The 24,140-nt window shown below is 38.1% G+C and overlaps 1 protein-coding gene and 1 non-coding gene across 2 annotated transcripts; both read left to right on the top strand.

Moving 5' to 3' along the window:
- Window positions 1-257: 257 nt before the first annotated feature.
- On the top strand, window positions 258-23,836 carry Cysltr1 (cysteinyl leukotriene receptor 1). The gene is made up of 3 exons (XM_059250845.1): window positions 258-664; window positions 18,518-18,603; window positions 21,894-23,836. Exon 3 carries the CDS (start codon window positions 21,920-21,922, stop codon window positions 22,940-22,942), a length of 1,023 nt encoding a protein of 340 aa, XP_059106828.1. The 5' UTR covers window positions 258-664; window positions 18,518-18,603; window positions 21,894-21,919; the 3' UTR covers window positions 22,943-23,836.
- On the top strand, window positions 13,840-14,002 carry LOC131900328 (U1 spliceosomal RNA). The gene has a single exon (XR_009376225.1). It is a non-coding gene; the product is annotated as a U1 spliceosomal RNA (small nuclear RNA).
- Window positions 23,837-24,140: the final 304 nt, after the last annotated feature.

Genomic DNA, 24,140 nt, shown 5'->3' with positions numbered 1-24,140 from the left:
AGGGGGAGGGAAGGAGAGAGGGTGGGGGAAAGGAGGGAGGGTGGGACAGAGAGAGGGAGGAAATATATCTTATCTTAAGATTGAGTTTCACATAAAGCCAGTTATATTAGCATATACTACTAGGATTATCTTTCCCCGCCTACAAATAGCCTAACCACCCTCCAGTCATAAAAATCAGAGAGAACTAAGCTGAACAGCACACACTCCTCCTTACTTCCCACCTCAGAGCAGCTGCATGACTTCCTGAGGCTTCTATTGCAGTAGTGAGAGATAAACACTCATTTATGCATATAAGCTGCAAGTCTCCAGTTTCTATTCTTTCTCCCTCTCTGTTCCCTCCTTCTCCCACTTTGCACCAGGAAAGCTAAACACTGGCGTGGTTTAAGCAGTTTGAGGACTAATCAGAAAGAGGAAGAAGAATCGGTATATACTGGCTAGCAAACGTGCCATGCCCTGACCTCTCTCCTCTTGAAAAGCAGCTTTCCTAAAGAGCAGACGCCCTGTGAATGGAGTGGACCATCCAGAGGACCCAGATTTATTCTGCAGCTCACTATCCAGGGCTAGCTCTCCAGGAGACTTACACTTTGGATTTTCTGAAGATTTGGCTCTTGCTTCAGGGAGCAAACTCGACAGGACCTTAAACTGTGAAGCTTGGAATCAGCAGGTAAGGAAATTGGGTGCATGGAGTAAAGTTCTCTGATGCCAGATTTTACCAAATACCTCAGACTTTGGGGGTACCTGCTCTGCCTTATCTGCTTTAAATTAGGCTGCTAATCTGAATTCTTTCTGCTTCGGTTCTTGGCCAGAGATCTGATCATCTAGTCAGCCTGTCAACAAGTGTGGCTCACTGCCTCTGCTGCAGGCACAATATGGCAAACTGTCGAGGTGACACTCCCCAAGTCTCCAGGGCCTTTACAATTCAGCCAAAAGTGCAAAACAGACCTAAGCTCCCATCTTAAGGCTGCAGCAAAGCTACTCTAATGCAGTTCAAGCTGCCTTTAATGTGGAATGAAAGGGTACAGTGACTGCTGCAGGTAAACCGAACAGTTGAGGGCTGACCTAGAATTTTCACAAGGAAGTTTCACACGTTTAAACTTCTCAGCATCCTATAACGGAGGCAGGATGTTTCTCCCTCTCCCTCGCTCCCTCATTCTCACTCTGGTTCTCATTCTCCCCTCCCCCACCCCCTCGCTTTGACAAATATAAAACGAGACTCAAACAGGTTAAGCAATTTCCTTGAAGCACACCGTACTGCTAGAAATTGGCAAGTTGACTAAAGACTGCAAAAAGAAAGCCTTCTCAGCTGCAGATAAACAGAAGAAATGCCTACAATCTACTTTGTAACTTAGAATAAAACACACTAGGTTAACACAGAGCTAAGAAATCACACGATTTAATCAAACTCTTAGGGCAAGAGCTTTTTTCTTCTTTGCTGTCAGGATTAGCTGACTATTTTCAATGGTATCCAGGTAGACTGGCAGGCGCTGCCGCTTTAAATCCAGTGGATCTAAATCCCTGTCCCTACAATTGTTTTGAAATCAAACAAGCTACCATATATTTAGAGGGCCGCTAACTTGGATTTGTTTGTAGAGTGTTTTAAGAATGATAGCAAACATTTTATGTTTTATTAAGTATCATGGCCACAGTATATTCTAGCTGAAATTTGTGTCTATACAATTTTAAGTTTATCATATCTGTGGCATCAAATTTAAGTCACTGAAAAATTCTTTCCTGTCATTATTTACAAATAATACACCAATTGTGACTAAAAGCTACCTGTGTTTACATAGTAAATAAGCCCAATCAATATTATATTTACATTTATGTCCTTTAAAAGTACTGTTTCTCATTTTCATATATTATAGTTACATCTATCTCTTTTAAAAAATACTGTTTCTCATTCTGTGCAAAACCTAATTATGTTGGTCATTCAGGTCCCACAAAAAAACATCTAGACCATGATCCAATCAATTAAAACAGAAAGTTCACAGTTTGGGGCAAGGCTGAATCTGCCATGTCAATGTCTTCCTAATTTACTGTTACACATGTTCACTTCCCATTACCTGCTCTCCCTCCTACCTTTAATTAAACTTCTAATGCATTTATAAACTCTCTACCTGAGAAGAAAGATCCTTCCATGGTCCATGCACTGATAAGTTTGCCTTTGGGGTACCAAGCACTGATACTCAAGGGGCATGCTCAACTTTGGAGCCTTGATGCCATGAATGGTAACTGTAATCATTTCTCAATTAGCATGGCTCTCTGTGGACTTCTACTTTTAACTTTTTGGGGGAGGGGGAAATGCTGGGAATTGAACCCAGGCTTCTGAGCATGCTTAGCAACTACTCCACCACTGAGCTACATCCCTAGCTTACTTTCGTCTATTTTACTATTTCCTGTGTTCCAATTGAAATATCTCAAATTTATTATAATCCAATAAAGCAAATATTGTTCAAGCTCAGTACAAACAAAGTCTTACCTCCAAAGTAGATAAGACATAGTCCCTATGCTTAAGGGAAATTACAATGCTGCTGTGACTATAAAACATAAAGAATGGAACAATGTGAGATAATTAAACCGATAAGTCCAAAGGTAAAATACAGACCACGTGGAGGCTTTAGAAAGGAGGTAAAACTTGGGACTATATTGAATAACTTTGCCTGTGGTAAATGGCAAAAATACTGCAGTGTCTGAATTCCATTTTGGTACCAGAAATAGCACCAGGAGTGAGATTAACATCTGTGGGATGCAGCAAGAATCTTAACCTGGCTACAGTGAACTGGCTGGGCTGGAAAATAACAGAAAGAAAATTGGAATAAAAGTTAAGCTTAGGTTGGTGGTATTGGAAATGAGATGAAGAAGAACTGAAGAGACCTGTAAAAGAAAGACTAAATGGAAGTTGGGAAGTGATTAGATTACAGACATTGTTAGAATAGCTGAGAAGTAACTCCAAAATATTAACACTATAGAATGCAGGCACTGGTGTTAATGCTATTTGTAGCAACAGGTAACCTGGGATAAAAGTGAGAATGTAGGACATGATGAGCTCTTGTTTTGACCTGTTAAGTTTGAGGTGAAGGCAAGAATCCAAGGAGAAATGTCTTATGGGTTATTAGAAATTAATGGCCCCACTATGTTAATGACAGATAAGAGATGGAGACCAATGTTAATCTAGAGTGTGATAACAAAGGGTAATAAAAACTCAAAAAATATTTTCAGTAAACAAGTCAAGGACTGAAACAGGCAGTGCCTACATCTTCAGGCCAAAGAAAGAAGAGAGTCCACAGGAGTGTGACCTATGAAAAGATAACTATTCTTCTCCCCCAAAGGCAAGATTCTTGGGGGGAGGTACCAGGGTATTTATTTATTTATTTGTTTGTTTGTTTGTTTGTTTATTTATTTAGAAATTAAAAACATTTACATCATTTTCCCTTTCCTCCTTCCAACCCCTCAAATATGCCCTTTCTTGCTCTCTCTCAAATAGGTTTATTTTTAACTCCTCCACCCAGCAATAACTAGCATCGTGTCTCATACACATTGTGAACACAAAAATGCCCATTAAATACTCCAACACAGTGAAGCATTGGGAATGTCTGCCTCAAGGTATCTTCCAGCTTGAATTCATAAGTTCTTTGCAGCTACTCCAAACTGTCCTGTGGCAGATCTCAATAGGAAGAAATCTAGGCCAGAGAACTAGGAGTTCATCCTAGGTTTGACTTTGGCGTGCAAACAGCTGTGTTCTTTCGAACAAGTTCCTGAATATCAGTATATCTTGGTTTCTTTGAGTATAAAATGCCCTAAGATAATGATAGGGGTATTGTTTCCAAATCTATTACAAAGACAAAAGCAAAAGCAACTTCACAATTCAAGTCACCATTCCAAGGGTTTTGCTTAAAGTGCGTTCAGTTCATAAACAAATGCATCACACAACTGAATGCATGTGGTAGAGTGCAGGGCTAGTTGCTCCCCTGCTCTCTGTGCAACACCTGTAGGGCAAAGGCCTGTTGGTGTGATCTAGCCCAGGCTTGTCACTAACACTGCATGCCAGGAACTGTATGCCTCAAAATGAATTCTGAGAATAAAATAGCATTGAAGAAGAATTTGCTTGATCATACTACCTTTTACTAGCCTATCTTCATTAAACCTGCTGATTCTTACAATCAAAAGCTAAGTATCAAAACAACATTTTACATTAAGTTCATAATGTAATACAAGTACTCCACTATTGTGTCCCAAAGCCGTTTGTATAATAGTCTATAATGCAAACCATTTTCCTACAAATAAATACATACATTATATATATATATATATATATATATATATACACACATATATACATATCATATATCACATAGTAAAATACAAGCACCTTACAGCCACTTTTACCCCTTACCTCAATATCATCTGGGTTTCTGGCCACGTGAACATCTGTGTAGTACAATTCAAGGACTAATGAGAAAAACTGTTCTAGCATGAACGAACACCTGAGAGATATACTAATCAGCCCTACAAAAGAGATTGATTCACAAGGCAGAGTGCTAATTTGTTGGTCCTTAGTGAGGAAATATAACTACTATAAAGTCTGGCAGATCCATTGCAAGTAGAAGCATATCCTCATGCCCACAAAAAGCCAATAGAGGAAACCATTTAATCCAGTTAGAGAAATGCAGACATCGTAAGTACATTGATCCATATTACAACTGTAGTCCTAAAACATCCTCAAATTAGGATTACTTTTGTCTTTCAGAGTTCTTCATAGATGGGTAGAGGGCTCTCCTTTAAACATAGCTTGCACTGTAACTAAGTCTTGTACTCTGCTTATTCGTTCTGTTCCACCTCAGGGTTGGTTTCCCTTTAGATGAACAAAATGTCATTTTTTTATTTTACTGCTTGTGGAATGAATACATTCCAAACATTTGAGGTCCCACTTTAACAAACATGGCAGAAAAGGAAAGAGTTGAGATACAGACTTAAGGAGTCTTGGGGCCACTCAAGGATTTTTGTCTGTTTGTTTAATTTTGTGTTCGTTTGGTTGCTTGGTTTTTGGTTTTTTATTTTTCATCAATTCCCTGTGTATAAAAAGGAGTGGAGAATATAATTTGGCATCACAATTTTTACTTTTAAAGCCTAAGATTAAATAAGCTTTCTCAGGGTCGGATCCGTAGCCTTTGTTTCTGCATAGGCTTATGCTTGTGCTGTCATGAACTAAAACAGGCTAAATGAAGCTTAGCTAACAATAACAACACCCCAGCAGCTCTGACATATCCTATGTACTTGTTCCAATCTTCCTAGGAAGTCTCTGGGTTTCATGTGGTATTAAAAGCTGCTTTTCATTCCATGCTGATTAACGTTTATGCTTAATCTTAACTTGAATTTTTATTTAACATAAATTATCTCCTTGATAACAGGTAATTTGCTTCCAAGACTCAGGGTCCAAATACTAACAGGCTAAGAGCATGACTAAGAACTAGCTGTGAGCAATAGCCATAGTGTTTCAAGGGATTCCAAATTGCTGACAATTGGTGCATAATTATTTAAGTCTGGAAGACACTGAGCCATCGAGTTCGCCCTTACAAAATGTTCAAAAGCATGTAGATTTTCTGTAACATATTTCTATCATCTAATCGAGGGGTAGAAGTACCCACCACCACCATCACCACCACCACATATCCACACTTACGCATTCATCAAGATCTCCATAGCCTTTCTGTGCCTTGCATTTCCCTTCTGATTAGGTCTTACACACAGCTTTGATCTGACTACTATGTGCAGTGAGACACAGGATCTTCAGCTCTGAACGCCACCACCGAAGACTCATTGGACCTTCATAGTGTCCCGTGTTTGCATTCCAACTGTCCAACAGCAGAGTGCCTGTCTTCTTAAAGAGAAGAAGCTCTTGCTAAAGCAACGTCTTAGAGCTGTCTCCAGTGCAGTCTCAGCATACCTAGAGCTTTCACTAGCAGTGACAATGCTGCTAGCCACAGCCTTGGAAATACCAAGAGGAAAAACACTACTTACTGGAATGATAGGATAGGCATACCATTTTGTCCCTGACCCAAGATCTCTTATTACCACAAGGAAAAGCCATGGAATTGTAGCTACAGCTGGACTTTATATAGGTAAGTCTTTATGAACGATGGGTTACCTTGTTCCAAACAATCAACAGCCGATCAATCCACAAGTGTTTTTATTACATGCTTTTATAAATGCAAACACTGGGATGGGGCTTTGAGGTCCTAATGCTTAGGAAGACAATAACTGGCTTTTCTTCTCCTGCCCAAGATGACTTCACTAGGGACACAAGATTCCTATGTGCTGAAAATGTATGATATTAAAATAAAGATGGCTATATTATTGGTACAGATAATAGCCATAATGTAAGTACAAAATGAGAGAAGTGAGGGATTAGGCAGCCAAAATCATTATCAGAAGGTAAAACCTGAATTCATTCTTATATGAGTAGTAAAAAAAAAATAAGACTTTTGTATTTCTATAGTGTTTTCAGTTTATAAAACACTCATATTTGCTGATCTTCCTATTAGTTTATATATCCATCCAACAAATATTAGTGAGTGGCTGCTCTATCAAAAGATTAATACAACAAAATTCCTTCTCTCCATAACCTCAGACTTACAAGATTGACAACACTACAGTATTTTTCATGTCATAGTAATAAGCTACTGTGGAGAAGAAGAAGGCATTTGGGACTTGCTCAAACAAATTGGGGCTTCACTGAGCTGCACCTTCACAAAATATATTACCTAGTTCTTGCCCCTGCCCAGAAGAAATGGAGGAAGTATCTGTTGGAGGAGACTGAACCCTGAGTCCCAGCCTCCCCCACTTCCCCTTCTATTTTGGCCTTAGCCTAGCCACCGGCGCACCCCCACTGGCAGTCCTCCAACAGCACACACACAGACCATCATTTACTAGAAAGGTAAAGGAAGTCTTGAGGAAGCATTGAACCCAAAACAATTACAAAAGTGCATCCAGCTACTGATTTCATCTTTTGATCTCTTTTGTTTTTGATTTTAAAACACATCATCAGCCTCACCCAGGCCCATAGACAAACACATCGTTGGGTCTTTAGATTCTTATCAGCCTCAGACCTAATCAGTTTTGAACTCATGGTCCTCTGCACTTTTAAAATATTTTCAAGTATTTTTAATAGCCTCTACCTCCTTAGAGGCATCCAAATTTTATTTCCACTTTACACAATTATTTATATTCCTACACAATGGCACCCACATTCCACTCCAAAATAACATGGTCCTTGCTCTACCCCTTAGACACCGGCCTTTGGAAGTTAAGTACTCTAATATGAAAAAGCACTCAAAACTAGTTACTCTTCTGAAACTGACCAATTAGGAAGAACAGGAGCAAAACTGAATAAAGTACACTCACTCTCATTACTGGGCTCATATCTGCCTAAGTAGTCATGTAAAAAAGAATATTCACAGAAAAAGAATAATTACCGCACAGTGATGAATGAGGTAGTAGAACATTTATATGGAAGCATTCATAGAGGACAACTTCAAACTGGACCTTGAAGTATAAGCAATGATGTCTTAAGCTCCCAGGCTTACCTGTAGCTATATAGAAGTACAAAAGGATATAGTGTTCAAGTTCCTTCAAGTAGACAAGGAATAAAGAGATAAGGATCCTGAACTAAGGATACAGAGTCAAGTATTTCAAAATAAGACTCAACAGGTCTGACGAAGGATAAGGGTGTGGTGGCATCAAATGTGACTACTAGATTCTATGCACCCACAATTAGAAAGCTACTTGCACAATGAAGAAAAAAGACAATAGAAAAGTTGCTTGGAGAGGTAACTTGAAAGGAAAGATGGTAGTAGTTGAATAGACAGCTGAAAATGAGAGACTAAAAGTTTAAGCAAGTAGTTAGTTGGTAAGAGATTTCTGTCAGCCACGTGAAAGTTGATAAATACTGCAGAAGAAAAGCAAAGAACAGAAAACTGAGCCAGGCATGGTAGCGCATACCTGTAATCCCAACACTCAGAAGGCTAAGGCAGAAGGATGGTGAGTTCAAGTCCAGTCTGGGCTACATAGTGAGACCCTGTCTCAAAAACAAAACAGTAAGAAAAGAATAGAGAAACAAATGCTGGCATTTTGCATATCTTAACCCCAATGACCACCTCAAAAGGCTATCTGCAAATTACATTGCTGATGAGATTAAGAAAAACAATAAGGATGGTGCTTGCTTGCTTGCTTGCTTGCTTGTTTGCTTGCTTGTTGAGACAGGGTATCATTCAGTACCCCTGGCTGTCCTGGAACTCTCTACATAGCCTTTCTCTGCCTCCTGAGTGCTCGCGGGGGAAAGGTGTGTGCTAATTATGTGTTCTTGAGAAAGCCGTCACCACACTATTTCCAACTCCGGTCTTCAGTTTTGCCACATGTTCCACTGGAACATGATCTCAAAGACCCCTCCACCTCAAACTAGTGAAAATTCTTGAAATAACAAAGGGCATATTGTCCATAGATGAGTTAATAATGTGAGTTTCTTTTAACGGGAAAGCATAGAATCTTACCAGTCATTCATTGTGTTTCTGTTGCAAATGCAAAAGATTTTGCTAACCACTCAAGAGAGAAACTGGGAAGTAGAATGAGAAATTAAATAGTTGAAAGAGGAAATGTGAAGATGTCATCTCTGTTTCTAAGGAACTTGTAATATAGTTGAACCTACTGGCCCTACTTTCAGCTCCAGTAAACTGTAATTCAGCTGCCACACTTAGACACTTTCTTTTTCTTTTGTCGGTATTCCTTTTTCAGTCTGCATCTTGTTGTAAGCTTCTCATTACCAACAAGATGAACTCAACTTTTATACAATGGTATACAGGACCTTTACCAACTTTCTGTGTCCTAGCTCCTGCACTATTCCCCAAATTGATTTCTCACTTTTGATCCTCATACTCCAGTCAAGCACAGACACCCACACTTTCAAATATACGTGCATGCAAACAAATAACCTGCCATCTTATATTTCAGCTCAATCAAATTTCCATATCCCCAAACCATGCCAGGCTGTTTCACACCACTGCTTTCTCCTCGTTGCCCTCCCATTCTCTTTTCCAAGGCATTTTCTGACATATACTCACTGCTCATAAAGTAGTTTATTATGTTTCATGTTCATTTGTTTGGATGTGGGTTTTCTTTTTTTTTTTTTTTTTTTTTTTTTGGTTTTTCAAGACAGGGTTTCTCTGTGTAGCTTTGCGCCTTTCCTGGATCTCACTCTGTAGACCAGGCTGGCCTCGAACTCACAAAGATCCGCTTGCCTCTGCCTCCCGAGTGCTGGGATTAAAGGCATGTGCCACCATCGCCCAGCCTGGATGTGGGTTTTCAAAGACAGGGACTTCCTGTGTAGACCAGGTTGGCCTGGAAGTTACTATGTAGCCCAGGCTGGAGTTGAACTCAACAATCCTCCCCACTTTTTCAAGTTTGGGGATTTTAGGCATGAACCATCATGCCCTGTTTATCTGTGTGTCTATATTTCCATTACAGCATCTGTAATGGTATTGTACATTAACTTGTTAATACATCTGTATCTTTCTCTGGAAGGTAGAAAAGTCTTCATGGGGAGGATATATATTGTTTTTCAAAGACCTAACAGAGCATGTAGATATATTAAATGGATAATAAAGTATCTTTTAATATAACTAATATATCACCACAAAGGATAGAGAAATATTTTATGGAGAATATGATGTAAGAGATTGGCTTAAAGATGGTTTGAATTACATCAGATATGGATGAAGACAAAGAATACTTTACATATGGCAATGTGGCCTGAGCAAAGGAAAAAAATCAAAAGACAAACAGAGCTAGTCAGAAGGCCATGTTTATAAGCTGTCCACATAATAAACAATGGGAAAGTGACTACAAGGCTAAAATGGAATATTTTTGTACTACTGAATAGTTCTTCAAATTGAATTGAGCACTCATTGGATGCCCTTGAAAGGAATAAGTACTGGCTTTGTCTTCTGCATCAGTGTTCAGTGATACACCTCGAGGCTTCTGAAACCTAACCGTGTGCTGCTGTAGAGGATCACCAGACCATTCCAGTGTCCAGTCTTGGCCACTAATTTCCCGCACTACTTCCAACAATGCTTTTGTCTTTCTGGGTCATAAAGAAAATAGGGTTCAAAAAAGAAAATGGGGTTCCATTAGATGTTCTCTGAATGCTCTTCCATCTCTAATCATGAACAAAAACAAATTCATTCCAAACAAACATTTTTAATTGAAAGTAGATTATTCTCTCATACAATACATGCCAAAAATAGTTTCCCCTTCCTCCACTCTTCCCACCTCTCCCTCACCTCATCTCTCTCCCAGATCCACTCCCCCTCTATTTCCCTTTAGAAAAAAACAGGCCTCCAAAAGACAGCAACCAAACATGACAATAAGACATGTCAAAAGCCTTCATATCAAGGCGGGACAAGGCAACCCAACAGGAGGAAAAGAGTTCCCCAAGAGGGCACCCAGGCAGGGGGATCGGGATCTGTCCCTGGTAGGCTTCTGGCCCCCGGTGCCTGTGGTGTGACACCTTGCACAGCCTTGGTGCCGTGGGAAGGGGCTTGGACCTGCCTAGGCTCAGTGTGCTGGGCTCTGCTGACTCCCACGGGAGACCTCGATTTGGGGAATGTGGGGATGCCAGGGTGGCTTGGGAAAGAGGGCTGGGGGGGTGGAAGGAGGGAGGAAGGGGGATCTATGGATAGCATGTGAAGTGAGTAGAAAATTTCTTAATAAAGAAAAATGAAAGGAAAAAAAAACAACAAAAAAGAGTCCCCAAGAGCAGGCAAAAAGAGTCAGAGACACCCCCACTCCCACTGTTTGTTAGGAGTGCCACAAAAACACCAAGCTAACAGCCTTAATATGTCTGCAGAGGACCTGACGCAACCCCCGTGCAGCCCCATGCTTGCGGCTTCAGATTCTGGGAGGCCCTGTAAACTCCGCTCAGTTGATTCAGTGGGCAATGTTCTCTTGGTGTCCTCCATCCCCTCTGACTTCTACGATGTCCCTCCCTGTTTTCCACAGGATTCCCCGAGCTCCTAGAGGAGGGACCCTATTTAGACTCTCTCTGAATAATTCCAAACAAACATTTTTAATTGTCAATCTTTTTAAATCTTTTGGGGGGAGGTTTTTTTTGAGACAAGGTTTCTCTATGTAGCCCTAGCTGTCCTGGATCTCTCTCTGTAGCCCAGGCTGGCCTCGAACTCACAGAGATCCGCCTGCCTCTGCCTCCTCAGTGCTGGGATTAAAGGCGTGCACCACCACTGCCTGGCTTTGTCAAGTTTTTAACTACTATAAAGTGTTAAATATTACGACACTTTGGAACAAGCTGTGATTTAGTGAGCCTTCTTCCCTCCATCTATGACTACTCTGGTCCTCCACTTGCAGGTTCCACAATCTCTTTTCCTCTTTCATGGACATCAAATCGTTTTTCACAGCCTCTTCCAGCAGCTTCCGTTTTACTGAGTAGCTCTGAGATTCTTTTTAATATTCTAATACGCATTTCATTCTCATTGGCTTACAGTGTGTGGAAACAGTTTTCATCCTTTTCTTTTTTATTTAAAATTTCTTTTTCATACAATATTTTCCGATCATATTCTTTCCTCTCCCATAACTCCTCCCACATTCTTCTGGTTTGAACCTGTGCAGGTCCTGTGCATGCTGTCACAGTCTCTGTGAGTTCATACGTGCATCAGTCCTGTTGGGTCTGTTTCCTTGGAGTCATCCACCACCTCTGGCTTTACAGTTCTATAATCTCTTCTGCATAGAGCCTTAAGCCTTGAAAAGAGGGGTTTGGTAAAGACACTTATGGCTGAGTGTCCCAAAGTCTCTCACCCTCTGTCACTGTCCAATTGTGTGTCTCTTTGGTAGTTGCCATTCACTGAAAGAAGTTTCTCTCATGAGGGTTGAGCAATTCACTGATCTATGGGTTTAGCAATACGTCATTAGGGATCATTTTATTGCTATGTTCCTTATGACTCATTATATGATCATGTCTGGTCTTGGATTCTCATGAAATCCTAAATCCTGATACTATTCGGTTACTCTTTGAGTAGTATTTTATAGTAGAATATGCATTAGAGAAGCAAATTTGATATTATGATAACATATTTGTAGTTTTCAAAAATTATCATTGAGTGAGACTTATACTCTTGCTATAGGCTATCAAGAGATTCTGAGGTAGGAGAAAGTGTGATGATATGGTGTTGATCACAACTAACTTTGCATTTCTGATTTATGAACAAGTTGAAGTTTGCATTCCATACCGACTCACCTCCTTCCCATCCTCTTCTCCCTCCCGTCTCTCCTCTCCCTCTCAGCTGCTCCCTCCTCTTCTCCTCTTCATTTCTCTCTTTTTCCTCTCTGTCCTTCTTCCTTTCCCTCCCCATCCTTCTTCCTCTAATCAGCACATTCTTGATTGGTATTTAACAAACTGCATAAATATGCTTGCTAGCAACCTTAGTAACATCACCTGTCTCATTTAAGTTTTTCAAAGTTATTCAGAATTCTAGCCCCACCCACCAGATGATAACATCTGCGTAATTCCCTTTCTTTTCTTTTATGCAAGATGTGAATAGCACAGAAGTAGCTAGGGCTAAACCAGTTGCTGTATTATTCCTGGACCAATAAGAACCAGGTGTCATCCTCAAGTGTGACCCCTGCTACCAATTCAATGCCAAACAGAAACACCTACTGAGGGCTTAGTGTGTCCTAAGCCACGGATTTTCCTTGCTAAGAACATAAGATGTATAAGATATACTCTCTCTCCTAAATAGATTCAGTTAAACTAAGCAAAATGCATAGATAGACACATAGGCACTTAGAAAACATTTTTAATTACTATGCTATATACTATATGTTATATATATATACACATATGTATATGTATATATATATAGTTGTACTATATGTATTGCTTTGTTATGCAGGAGAGGAGTTTAAACTAAGCTAATTGGTTTGTCTGTATAAAAATGACTAATTTCTTGTTAATATGCTTTAGCATTTAGTATAAACTTACCTTGAGACTATATATAAGTATCTTTCTAGAATAAAGCTAAATTTAGAATCAGTATCAAACCCTAGCCATTAAAAATTTAGTTGGATCTCAGTACATTTATTAAAATTAATTAAGCTAGCAGTTTGGAGTAATTTAGATAAGCTTCATGAAGCATTTCATCTTGTTCTGTTTATGATTAGACCATAAGTTTTTAATTGTGTGGGCAAAGCCAATTCTGTCCAATGCATGTTAATTCAATTTATAACTTTCATGTGCCATTTATTTACATAGCCACAGGGCTAACTTTCAATTTACCCTATCTACTAAGAACAGCTAACTGGTTAAGTGTGCCTGAGAGACATGTTACTTGTACCATTGTTTTGGCTACATTTGGAGACATACGGTACAGTTTTCTTCTTCAGATCAACAGTGCTTCCCTCTTGGGTTCTTTTTCAGTGGAATCTTGTTACTTTTTTCAATAGCTATACTCATTTACACACACACACACAGCAGAGAGAGAGAGAGAGAGAGAGAGAGAGAGAGAGAGAGAGAGAGAGAGAGAGAGATCCTTGCCTTTAGTTTTGTTACCTTATTTTTACATAAGTGACAACAGAATATCAGAAAGATTAAGCAACTTGCCCAAGATCACACAGCTAAGTATAGATGCAAGTATGATCCAAATGTAGAACTCTTCTCATTAAAAGACTACTATACTTTTACCTCTACGTCTGTTTTTCTTACCTGCTTAGAAAAATAAGGGTTTTTTTCTATTTTCTTGAAAAAAGAATGGTTTGTCTTATCTGTAAGAAATAGTCTTCATACTTACCTGACAAGGAAGACACAATGATCAAGAAGGTGGTCTTCCCAGGGCTAGACTCATCCATTGCACTCCAGATGTGCTGACCCCTGTGATTTCCCCAATGTGGGAAACTCAACTGCATCATTTGGGGTATTGGGGGACTGTGTTGGCACTCTTCCCAGTTAGGATAAATAAGAAGAGTCTTCTTTCATAAAACAAGGAAGTTATTATAAATAATAATATACACTATAACTGAAAGCCTCCATTGACAAAAAAAAATACCTAAAAGACAGTATATACATGAAACGGAGTAAAATTCAGCCTTAGTAAAGCATGATGTATACTGAGGGCATTATGGTAAGTAAAGTAAGGTAGTCACAGAAAGACAAACACTGCATCATTCAACTTACATGAATTGCCTAAAACAGTCTCATTCACAGGATAGAAGAGTAAAAGGCAGTTGTCAGGGAATGGGGGAATGGGATACAAGAAGCTACTAGTCAACAAATGTATTGTTTCAGTCAAGCAAGATGAATATATTATGTGGTCATTTTGTAACACAAAAATATTTATTTTTATTGTATTTATCTAATCAAAATAGTTTTGCTTCCTTACAAGAAACATATTCGAAGGTAGTCAGATACAGCTGGCAAGCAGCAGAGATGTCAGAGGCAACTTGGATCACTAGGGAGAAGGGAGCAAGTTTGCTTGCTTCTAAGCATTTGAACTCAAAAATTATCTAAAAAAAATGACCTAATTCTGCACTTTGGATCCCAGAAGATTAAGAAATTTTCCAGAAACTCATAGGAAATAACAGCTGTCTTAAGTGAAATTTGGGATCTTTACATCATGGATTCCACTTAGTTTAAATAAAACAAATTTAAAAACCTTTTTTACTTGGGAAGAAAATGACTCGTTTATTTAGGTTTTAAAGGCTCAGGAGCAAATATTATCCCCATTAAGGAAAAGACATTCTTTCCAGCAACCCAAACCTCTTTCTTCTAAACTGTGCAAAGTAGATTTCAAGCAACTGTTAAGATCTGGATGGATAAATAACTGGTCCTGGAACCCTGGAGCCATGCGATCAAGCAAGATGGGCACCTGATACAGGAGATGATAAAAAGGAACAAACAACAATAACTTCAGAGTTTAATGAAGCCCAAAGCTAGCTGTTTCTCCTCGGCTCAGTACTCCCAAATGTGAAACTGGGGTAACAGTGGCATTTACTTTACAGAACTATCTTCAAGTTTATAGAGTGAATGTATGTAACTCTGTAGTGTATTTTAGAAAGTTCAGTGTATGGAGACACACAACCTATATATGAATATGAGTTATTAGAGCTATTTCTATACTATCAGAACCAGAAGTGTAACTTTAAAAGGTGTAAGCACAGAGAGGGGTAGCTGTGAGCCCTGGTAAGTAGAGCAACTTCTAATCATAATAGTTATCACTTAGTTTAGAAAACAGCATCATATCTAGAACTATCGTGCTGCCTTTAGATTGCAAACAATTTATGTCCGTGTTCTTTACTGCAGTTATAAATCACTTATATTACATGCTCTCAAGAAAAAAAATAGTCCTGATCTTTACAGATTTATTGAATGGTAAATTAGAAGGGACTTTAGAGGTCATAAAATCTAACCCTATTGTATTACAAATAAGTAACGGTTTGACAGAGAGGAAGTGATTTTCCAAAGATCACTTAATTAATCACCCACCACAGCCTGAAGTATGATCCAGGTCTGCTGGCACTCAGTCCTTCAAATTTCCAATCATGGTCTTTCTCCTTGCAAGAATTCCCTCTCATTTTGAACAAACATAAAATGATACAGAAAATGGATTAACTCAAATCAACCAATATTTAAAATGCACTATATACTATGGCCAGCAGGAAATATAAAATTAATAAAATGTGCTTACTGCTCTGTTTGTGCTAGTGGAACTCCAGCAAGAGTAATAAGAAACTTTATATTGAGTGATCACAGATGACTATGACAAATCAATAAATAAAAATCATCAAGAAAGGTACAAACAACATATCACATCATGTGCACATCAAAGGAGAGAAATATTAAATTGGGTTGATGGTCAAGAATGACATTTTGTTTTACTAAAAACAAAAAAGGCACCAGTACCATTTCATTTAGTAGAAGATACCAGCCCGGGGACTCCTTAGGTCAAAATAATATATAATTGACTCATATATACATACATACATACATACACACACACAAACACACACACACACACACACACACACACACACACACATATATATATACACACACACACGTGTGTGTGTGTGTGTGTCACATCTACAAAACTGTAAGCACATAAGTTGAGCCCCTGTGTTCTTACAATATTTCTGAGCTCTCTTATTTACTTTGTTAATTATTCTCTTATTTGTTTTTAAAGTATTCAAAGTATAGCAAGCAAATACTCTCTCCCTTATAGTAAAATACCCTTTCCTTTATAAGAATAAGAGCTTTATAAACTTTATTGACAGAACATGAGCCAAGTAGAAGAATTAAATGATTTGAATCAGAATCATGTATCTAGGGCTGGGAAGTATGGCTCAGTGGGTAAAAGCACTTATACAACCATCAGAACCTGAGTTCAAATCCCCTGCATCCATGTAAAAACCCAGGCATAGCCACACACACCTATAACCCCAGCACTGGGGGTAGAGGTATAATGACAGAAAGATTGCCTGAGCTTGCTGGCCAGTCATCTCAGTTAAAAAAGAACATCCCCAGGTTCAGTGAGAGACCCTGCCTTAAGGGACTAAAGCAGAGAGTGATAAAGACACTTGATACCATCCTCTGACCTGCATGCATACACCACACACAGCATATGTATATACTACACACAGACACAAGCAAACACACACACACATACACACACACACACACACACACACACACACACAGATTGTTGATGAGGTTGTTGGTATAATACATGCCTAGCACTGGTAAGGGACTGGGTTTCATATTCAGCACACACATACACACAAAAATCACATAATTATCTTTTTACTTCAACACCTCTCCTGCATATGGTTCCAAATGGCAGCATCTTATACTAGCAGAAGCTGCTAGTCAGAAACAAGAGTCTGCAAGTAAACTCAAAGGCAAAGAGGGGCAAGATGTGGAATGACTGAGTACCGAATGCCTGCTGTATGCAAAGCAAAGAATTCAAAAAAATTAGGATTGCCTCACAGCTGTGAACTTGAAGGAAAAAACAAACTACACTATGCCGCAGACAATGTGACACTCATTTGTTCATAGAAATGTTACGCTACATTATAATTGCACAACTACCATGGAAACGAATAACTCCTTTGTACGCTAAATTTGTAAGATTACACTTTTCATATATGCATTTTAGAAATCCATAAGCTTTCTTTTTGCTGCAGTCTAAGGAGAAACTCCACCTTTGTTTAAACAAAAATCTATGACAATGCCAAAATTTTCTTTCTAGATTGGATGAGTGGAATCACATAATTTTATGATCAGAAATATTTTATATGTTTAATATTCATTTAATGTATCTTTATCAGTGTATTAAAACATGGGGAAAGCAAATGAGAAAAAAAAGTTACTGCCTGATTAACAAAATTTAAGAGCCAACTCTGAGTAATTCTCAATCGGCAACAGACACTTGACCCAGACTATAGCAGGTTCTGAGGGTCGACTCCTTACCTGGAGAGGAGGACTATGGAACAGGGAGAAGAAGCTGGAGACGCTCTGAAAAAATGGTTTTCTAAGTACAGGGTAAACACATTTTATACCTTTGAATTTCCTTTATTTTCTTTTTTACTTCCATTTTTTGTCAGTAGATTTCCTTTGGAAAGTTCCGGCCTGTGTCTACTTTATAAAAATAAACTGGAAGAAGATGTTTATTTTATTAACATTGGGACCACACATAAAGACAAAGTGGCAGCCTCTGGGGACTCTTGCTGGCAGACAAGAATGAGGGTCGCCATAACACAACAAAAATGGAGAAGTGTCAGGTTGCTACTGCCTCGGGAAAGCCTTTCTTTACTCATTTCTGACATATTTGTTGTATCTATTTGATTCACAACAGTAATTTTGTTGAAAGGACACACATCCCTTAAAGTTTAAGTATCTAACACTCTAAAACTATTGCTCTCCAGAAGTATATATGTGAAACTAGTGACCAAAACCAACAAGTACTATTAGAGGTCCAGGGATCTAGTTCAAGCTCCATTAAGCCATTCTTCTTTTAAACAACATTGTGCTCCAAGCAAATTAGGAAAATTTTGTTTAATATTCTAACTCCTATTCCTAGCAAACTAAGTCCTTGGATGAGAATTTCCAAATTATTCCCTCTTTGAACTTTATAATTAAATCTTCATAGAGAAAATGTGTTTTCACAGAAAGAATTATTTTAAACGTTATGTTCATCTTTAGATGCAAAAGCTGAACACATACATCAGCAAACATCTGTGACCACTCATGGTTCCTATTCCAAGTCTCCCTCCCCTTGGAAATGTAAAAAAGGATGAAGGAAAAACAAGGAGCCATGGAAGCCAATGGGCAGCCCTAAATCTGTCAGTATAGCTTTGATGTGCCATCACACTCTGGACCTGTACTTAAGGCTGCTAAGTTCCCATGACCCTTCCGGACTGCTCTTGAGGTCGGTCACTAACTTCTTTTTGTAATCTATGGTTTCAGCTTGGGCGTACTCTGACGGTCCAACGTAAGAACAGTGGCCACAATACGAAGGAAACTTTGTGAAGGTACTGCAGTGCCAGAAAGAGGTACGGCTCCAGTTTCAGAATGAACCCAGTTTGTTCAATTTGCAATTTTCTTAAGTAACACTCTTCATCATCTGTATTGAAATAAAGTCAACACCATTTGTGCTTACTGCTTCCTTTCATTAATGAAGTCATAATTCCTTTGCTTTGTGCTAAGGTGGCTTTTACTAGACTTATGACAAGCAACTCCAAACAACTGAGTTATTACTCCTCAGCACCCACTTCCTTCCCCAACTGTGAGCTGTTTGAAGGCAGGACTGGGTTCTTAAGAAATCATAGGCTTCCAAAGGAGCTCTCTGTATCCATCTCCTAGGGGTCACATCATTAGGAAAATCAGTAAATTATGCAAAACCTAATTAAGTGCTGTTCAGAATTTTATGTCATTATATATGAAATGACTACTTTACACTAAATGATCTCTACCCCTTTAAAATCCAGTCCTTGTTTGAAAATTCTATAATTTTCTTTTTATGGCTTAATATAAATAATTGGTTTGATTTGTGTGTAAAGAAAGAATCAAACCTGACTACTGAAATTTACAAGGAAATTTATTCTGTTTCAAAGAGCTCTGCTAGTTATGAATAGAACTAGATGGCATTCATTTCTTTGTGTACTTTTCATTGTTATTTATCAGCTCTATTTGGCATCTTTTGTTCAAGCAGTTGAGAATTTCAAATTTATTTGCAATGAGCAATGGATGAAGAAATAATTTGTATATCAACAGTGTGGGTATTTTTAACCCTTAAAATTAAGCTTTATAATTTAGAATCTTAGTACTTTAGGAAGCAATTTGTCTACATCAGCATCTTTAGTGTTTAAGGTTGAAAAGACTTTAAATTATAGTGCAATGAGACTGTCTCTCTAAGTGGTTTCAAATGGATAATTACACTTTCAAATGGTAAGGTTTCTATCATTCCAATTGACACTGAGCATTTATGAACAAAGAAGATGAATAACTGGTCCGGTATAAGGCACTGCCTTATTTATCAACCAGAGAGTCTGGAAGGGAAGATAACACAGCACTGATGTGCAAATCAGACTGAAAATTCTCTAGGAGTTCTATAAGGATAGAAATTTCTTTGGATGGACAATGAGAGAAGGCATAGTTTAAAAGGCACAATTCAGTCTGGACAATATAGGATGGAAATGAGGTGGTGGATGTGGTTTTGATTTGGTCTGTGTATTGGTTTTGAGCCAAGGTCTCCCTATGTGACCCAAGCTGATCTCAAATCCACCATCTTCCTGCCTCAGCGTTTCAAGTGCTGGGTTACAGAAATGTACAACCAAGGTGGGCTTGAGGTGGAGCTGTTAACTAACCTACTTCTTAGTGCCAGTCATTTCACAGTACATACAGATGTCAATCATCATTCAGGAAGTGATAGTAATCATTTCATGGTGACAATGTAAGATCGTGTTGTATATCATATTATAGACATATATTTAAAAGCATGCTACATTGATTTCTCAAATACTGTGAATAAAACTAAAAAGGGGAAAGCTATGTCAAAAATCCCAATAGCACCATCTAGTGCCTCATAGCATAAAACGGCTCAGTTTGAAGAAAATACCTAAAACAGTATCAACAAAAAAGATTGGGTTAATTTGGGGAAGTTTTCCTTCCCTTACCTGAATTCACAGAACCAATAGGAAAAGAAACCTGGAGCACAAATTGAAAACTAATGCAGGCATTAGGAATGGTGGGCTGGTTTTTCCTCTATAGCCTTAGAATTATTCCTCTTCATTTTTAAAAAATCTTATATCAATAGTTCTTGGTGAAAATGGCATTTTTCAATGCTAAAAAAATATAAATAGCTGGAATGACAAGCTGGATGGATGACACATCAAGAACAGCAGATGAAACTGTTCCTGGTTGGAAACATGGCAAGTTGTCCCACCCGAAACAACTGCCAGAGCTGTCTGTATCCATATCCCCGCTATGTGGACAAGGTCCATTCTATTCCACACTAGTAGCACTTGAATTCTTGAGCATTCTTCCAGACCGCTTGTTTACTAGGGACCATGAGCTATAGAAAAGTCAACAAATCAATAAGAGACTAAGTATTGAATTGCTTCCACTTTGATAAGTAAGTAAAAGGATCTGCAGAACACTGAAGAAATGACTATATCTATGCTATCTCATTTCTAGCTGTTTCTAATCAGAAGTTGTTAGCTTCTGGAATGAATTTGGATAGAGCAAATAATCTTTTGCTATGAAAGAACTGTGTATGGCTAAGCTCAAAGCTTTGAGTACAAGTCTGAGAAAGGAATAGGAATGAACAACAACAACAATTTCCTCACCCAACAAGTATATTCTGACCAACTAGGCCATATCTTTCCCAAGAGCCTTAAATTATGGTACAGATTTTTCAACTATAAATTTCACCTCTCTGAAACTTTTTTCTCATTGTTATTATAACTTTGTGGCCACTAGGTTTCTCCTGCTGTGGTGTTCTATGGTTCTAAATAGAGTTAATCCCAGATTAAGAATCTCTCCTACTGGAGTGAGTTTCACCAACATGAATTAGATCATTTTCCCTGGGTATGACCTGCATCCACAAGATGTTACACAGTTCTCTTTTAGGGGAAAGCAAGTATTTTTGTACCAATTTTAGCTGCTAACTGAACTTAAAGCTCTTATAAAGCAATACATTAATAATTAGATGATGATGATTGATGATTATTATAAATACATATTTACACACTCATATATATATATATAACTAGTATATTTAAAGTTTTTTCTGTAAGTGAAAAATCATAAATTCATTTGAAGGGAAAGTTTATGGAATAGTGCTAGAGCAGTACATCTACAATATGAGGGGGATATCTTACCTAGGTCTTGGGGATTAAGAATTCTCTCAGGAAAAAAAAAATGGATGTGAGAGGAGGAAAAAAGTTTTCTTCATGTCTGGAGGACCCAGACCTTCCTCTTGGAGTCAAAGTTCAAGTGACTCCCTCCTCATAATGTGACAACAATTGCTTCCAGCTGTGGTGGATGTGCATGTGAGCAGCACTAATTGGACTCAGTGGGTTATTTTTAAAAAGGAGAGAAACAGAGAACATGAAGTTGGGAGGAAGACGTGCTGGAAGGGGCTTGGAGGGTGAGGTGGAGGCCAGGCATGATCAAAACACACATTGTGTACATGTATGAATATGTATTTTCAAAGAATAATAAAAATCTATTAAATATTTTAATTACACATAAAAAGTATAGTGACACTATGAAGTGAATTGACGTGCACTACAATTTAAAGATCCAGTTTAATTGATAAGATCTTTTTCATATGTTGTAGGCACCAGGCAAACATTTCTGGATAACATGGATGGAGCTGAAAATCTGACAGTATCTTCTGCCAGTAATAACACATGCCATGGCACGATCGATGAGTTCCGTAATCAAGTGTACTCCACAATGTACTCTATGATCTCTGTTGTGGGTTTCTTTGGCAATAGCTTTGTGCTCTATGTCCTCATAAAAACGTATCATGAGAAATCAGCCTTCCAAGTATACATGATTAATCTAGCCATAGCAGATCTACTGTGTGTATGTACATTGCCTCTCCGTGTGGTCTATTATGTTCACAAAGGCAAGTGGCTCTTTGGTGATTTTTTGTGCCGCCTCAGCACCTATGCCTTGTATGTTAACCTCTATTGTAGCATCTTATTTATGACAGCCATGAGTTTTTTCCGGTGTGTTGCAATTGTTTTTCCAGTCCAGAACATTAATTTGGTTACACAGAAAAAGGCCAGGTTTGTGTGTATTGGAATTTGGATTTTTGTGATTTTGATTAGTTCTCCATTTTTAATGGTTAAATCTTACCAAGATGAAAGGAACAATACTAAATGCTTTGAGCCTCCACAGGACAATCAAGCTAAAAAATCTGTTTTGGTCTTGCACTATGTGTCATTATTCCTTGGCTTCATCATCCCTTTTATCGTCATAATTGTCTGTTATACAATGATCATTCTGACCTTACTAAAAAATTCAATGAAGAAAAACCTACCAAGTCGTAGAAAGGCTATAGGAATGATCATAGTTGTGACAGCTGCCTTTTTAATTAGCTTCATGCCGTATCATATTCAACGAACTATCCACCTTCACTTTTTAAACAGTGAAACTAGACCCTGTGATTCTGTCCTGAGGATGCAGAAGTCAGTGGTCATAACCTTATCTCTAGCTGCATCGAATTGTTGCTTTGACCCTCTCCTATATTTCTTTTCAGGCGGAAACTTTAGGAGAAGACTGTCTACATTTAGAAAGCATTCTTTGTCCAGTATGACATACATACCCAAGAAGAAAGCTTCCTTGCCAGAGAAAGGAGAAGAAATATGTAAAGAATAATTCAAACCCATCTCCAGTGCAGAACAACAAAAAGAATTTCCCTAACAAGTATTTTCCTAAACCACCATTTTAAAAGTTTTCCATTATAACTTATAAATTATTAAATATATCTCATTTATAAATCCTATCATTTGATATTCTAATTGTTCAAAATTCAGTTTATCACTGTGAACTAACCCATGGATTTTTTTTACTATTCCCCAGAAGGTGGAAAATATTTGTGGTTCTGAACTATAAAACTGAATATGAAATCAAGATTTTTCCTCTTCAAATAAAAGGGGTTACAAAGGATATGAACTAGAATTTTGAGTCTAGCTTTCAAATATAGCTTTAAAATTAGCAAATAGTCATAGTCATCCTAACATATCCCTTTACATGCATGCCATCAGATGAGACCTGGAGATGACCCAGAAGCTACAGAATTGTACGGTCAGCTTATTCCTTTGTAGCACTGACTAGTGAGGCAAAGTAGAGCCCTATCTTCCAGAAGAGAATTTTCAAGTGCTAGGACAGACCAGTATTCAGCTAAATAGCTCTATAGGCCGCCTGCAGTTTACAATCTGGAAACTAAAGAAGATAAGTATGATCAAAAGCCAGCTTGTCTCCAATCCTCTTCTACCCTTGCTTGACTCAAGCCCCCAATGTTTTTCTTGCTCATTGAGGTTCCTATTAGGAATTCAATCCCAACCCAACATAATCCTTCCTCAATGAGTTAGACAACTGGCGTTGCCATATATGAGCAAAAACAATTAAACTTCATCTGAAAAAAGGCTACCTTTCTACATGAGTTTTATTGTAATCAAAATTTACTATATAAGATACCAGAAGAAAAATTTGAATATCAGTCATTCTCTTAAGAAGCGCATTCATGTATATGTATATAAATATATGTAATCTACCTTGTTCTATGATATGCATTTATAGCTAGTTAATTATTAGATTTATTGTTATTTTATACTTTCTGCTTTTTTATTAGCATGTTGAAAGTAATATCACTTATTTGCAGTAATTTTTATATTATAGCGGAAGCTTTGTTCTTAAAACAAACCATTGGAAACAGCTTGATTGTGACTAAAATATGATATTCATTGGCAAAGTTTTGCTGAAGTTCATTCTTTTCATTCTGAGTTTCAAAAGTCACATTACCTCAGAAGAAATAAATGATAATAGAGATGGAAAAAAGGAAAACCATGAATGG

This window comes from Peromyscus eremicus, chromosome X, assembly GCF_949786415.1.
Source record: "Peromyscus eremicus chromosome X, PerEre_H2_v1, whole genome shotgun sequence".
NCBI lineage: Eukaryota > Metazoa > Chordata > Mammalia > Rodentia > Cricetidae > Peromyscus > Peromyscus eremicus.
The sequence above is the reverse complement of the archived record's forward strand: the minus strand, read 5'-3'. Positions and strand labels throughout refer to the sequence as shown.

Bases quoted from the DNA above. Each gene is read 5' to 3' on its own strand.
- Cysltr1 (XM_059250845.1), top strand. From the start codon at position 21,920: ATGGATGGAGCTGAAAATCTGACAGTATCTTCTGCCAGTAATAACACA.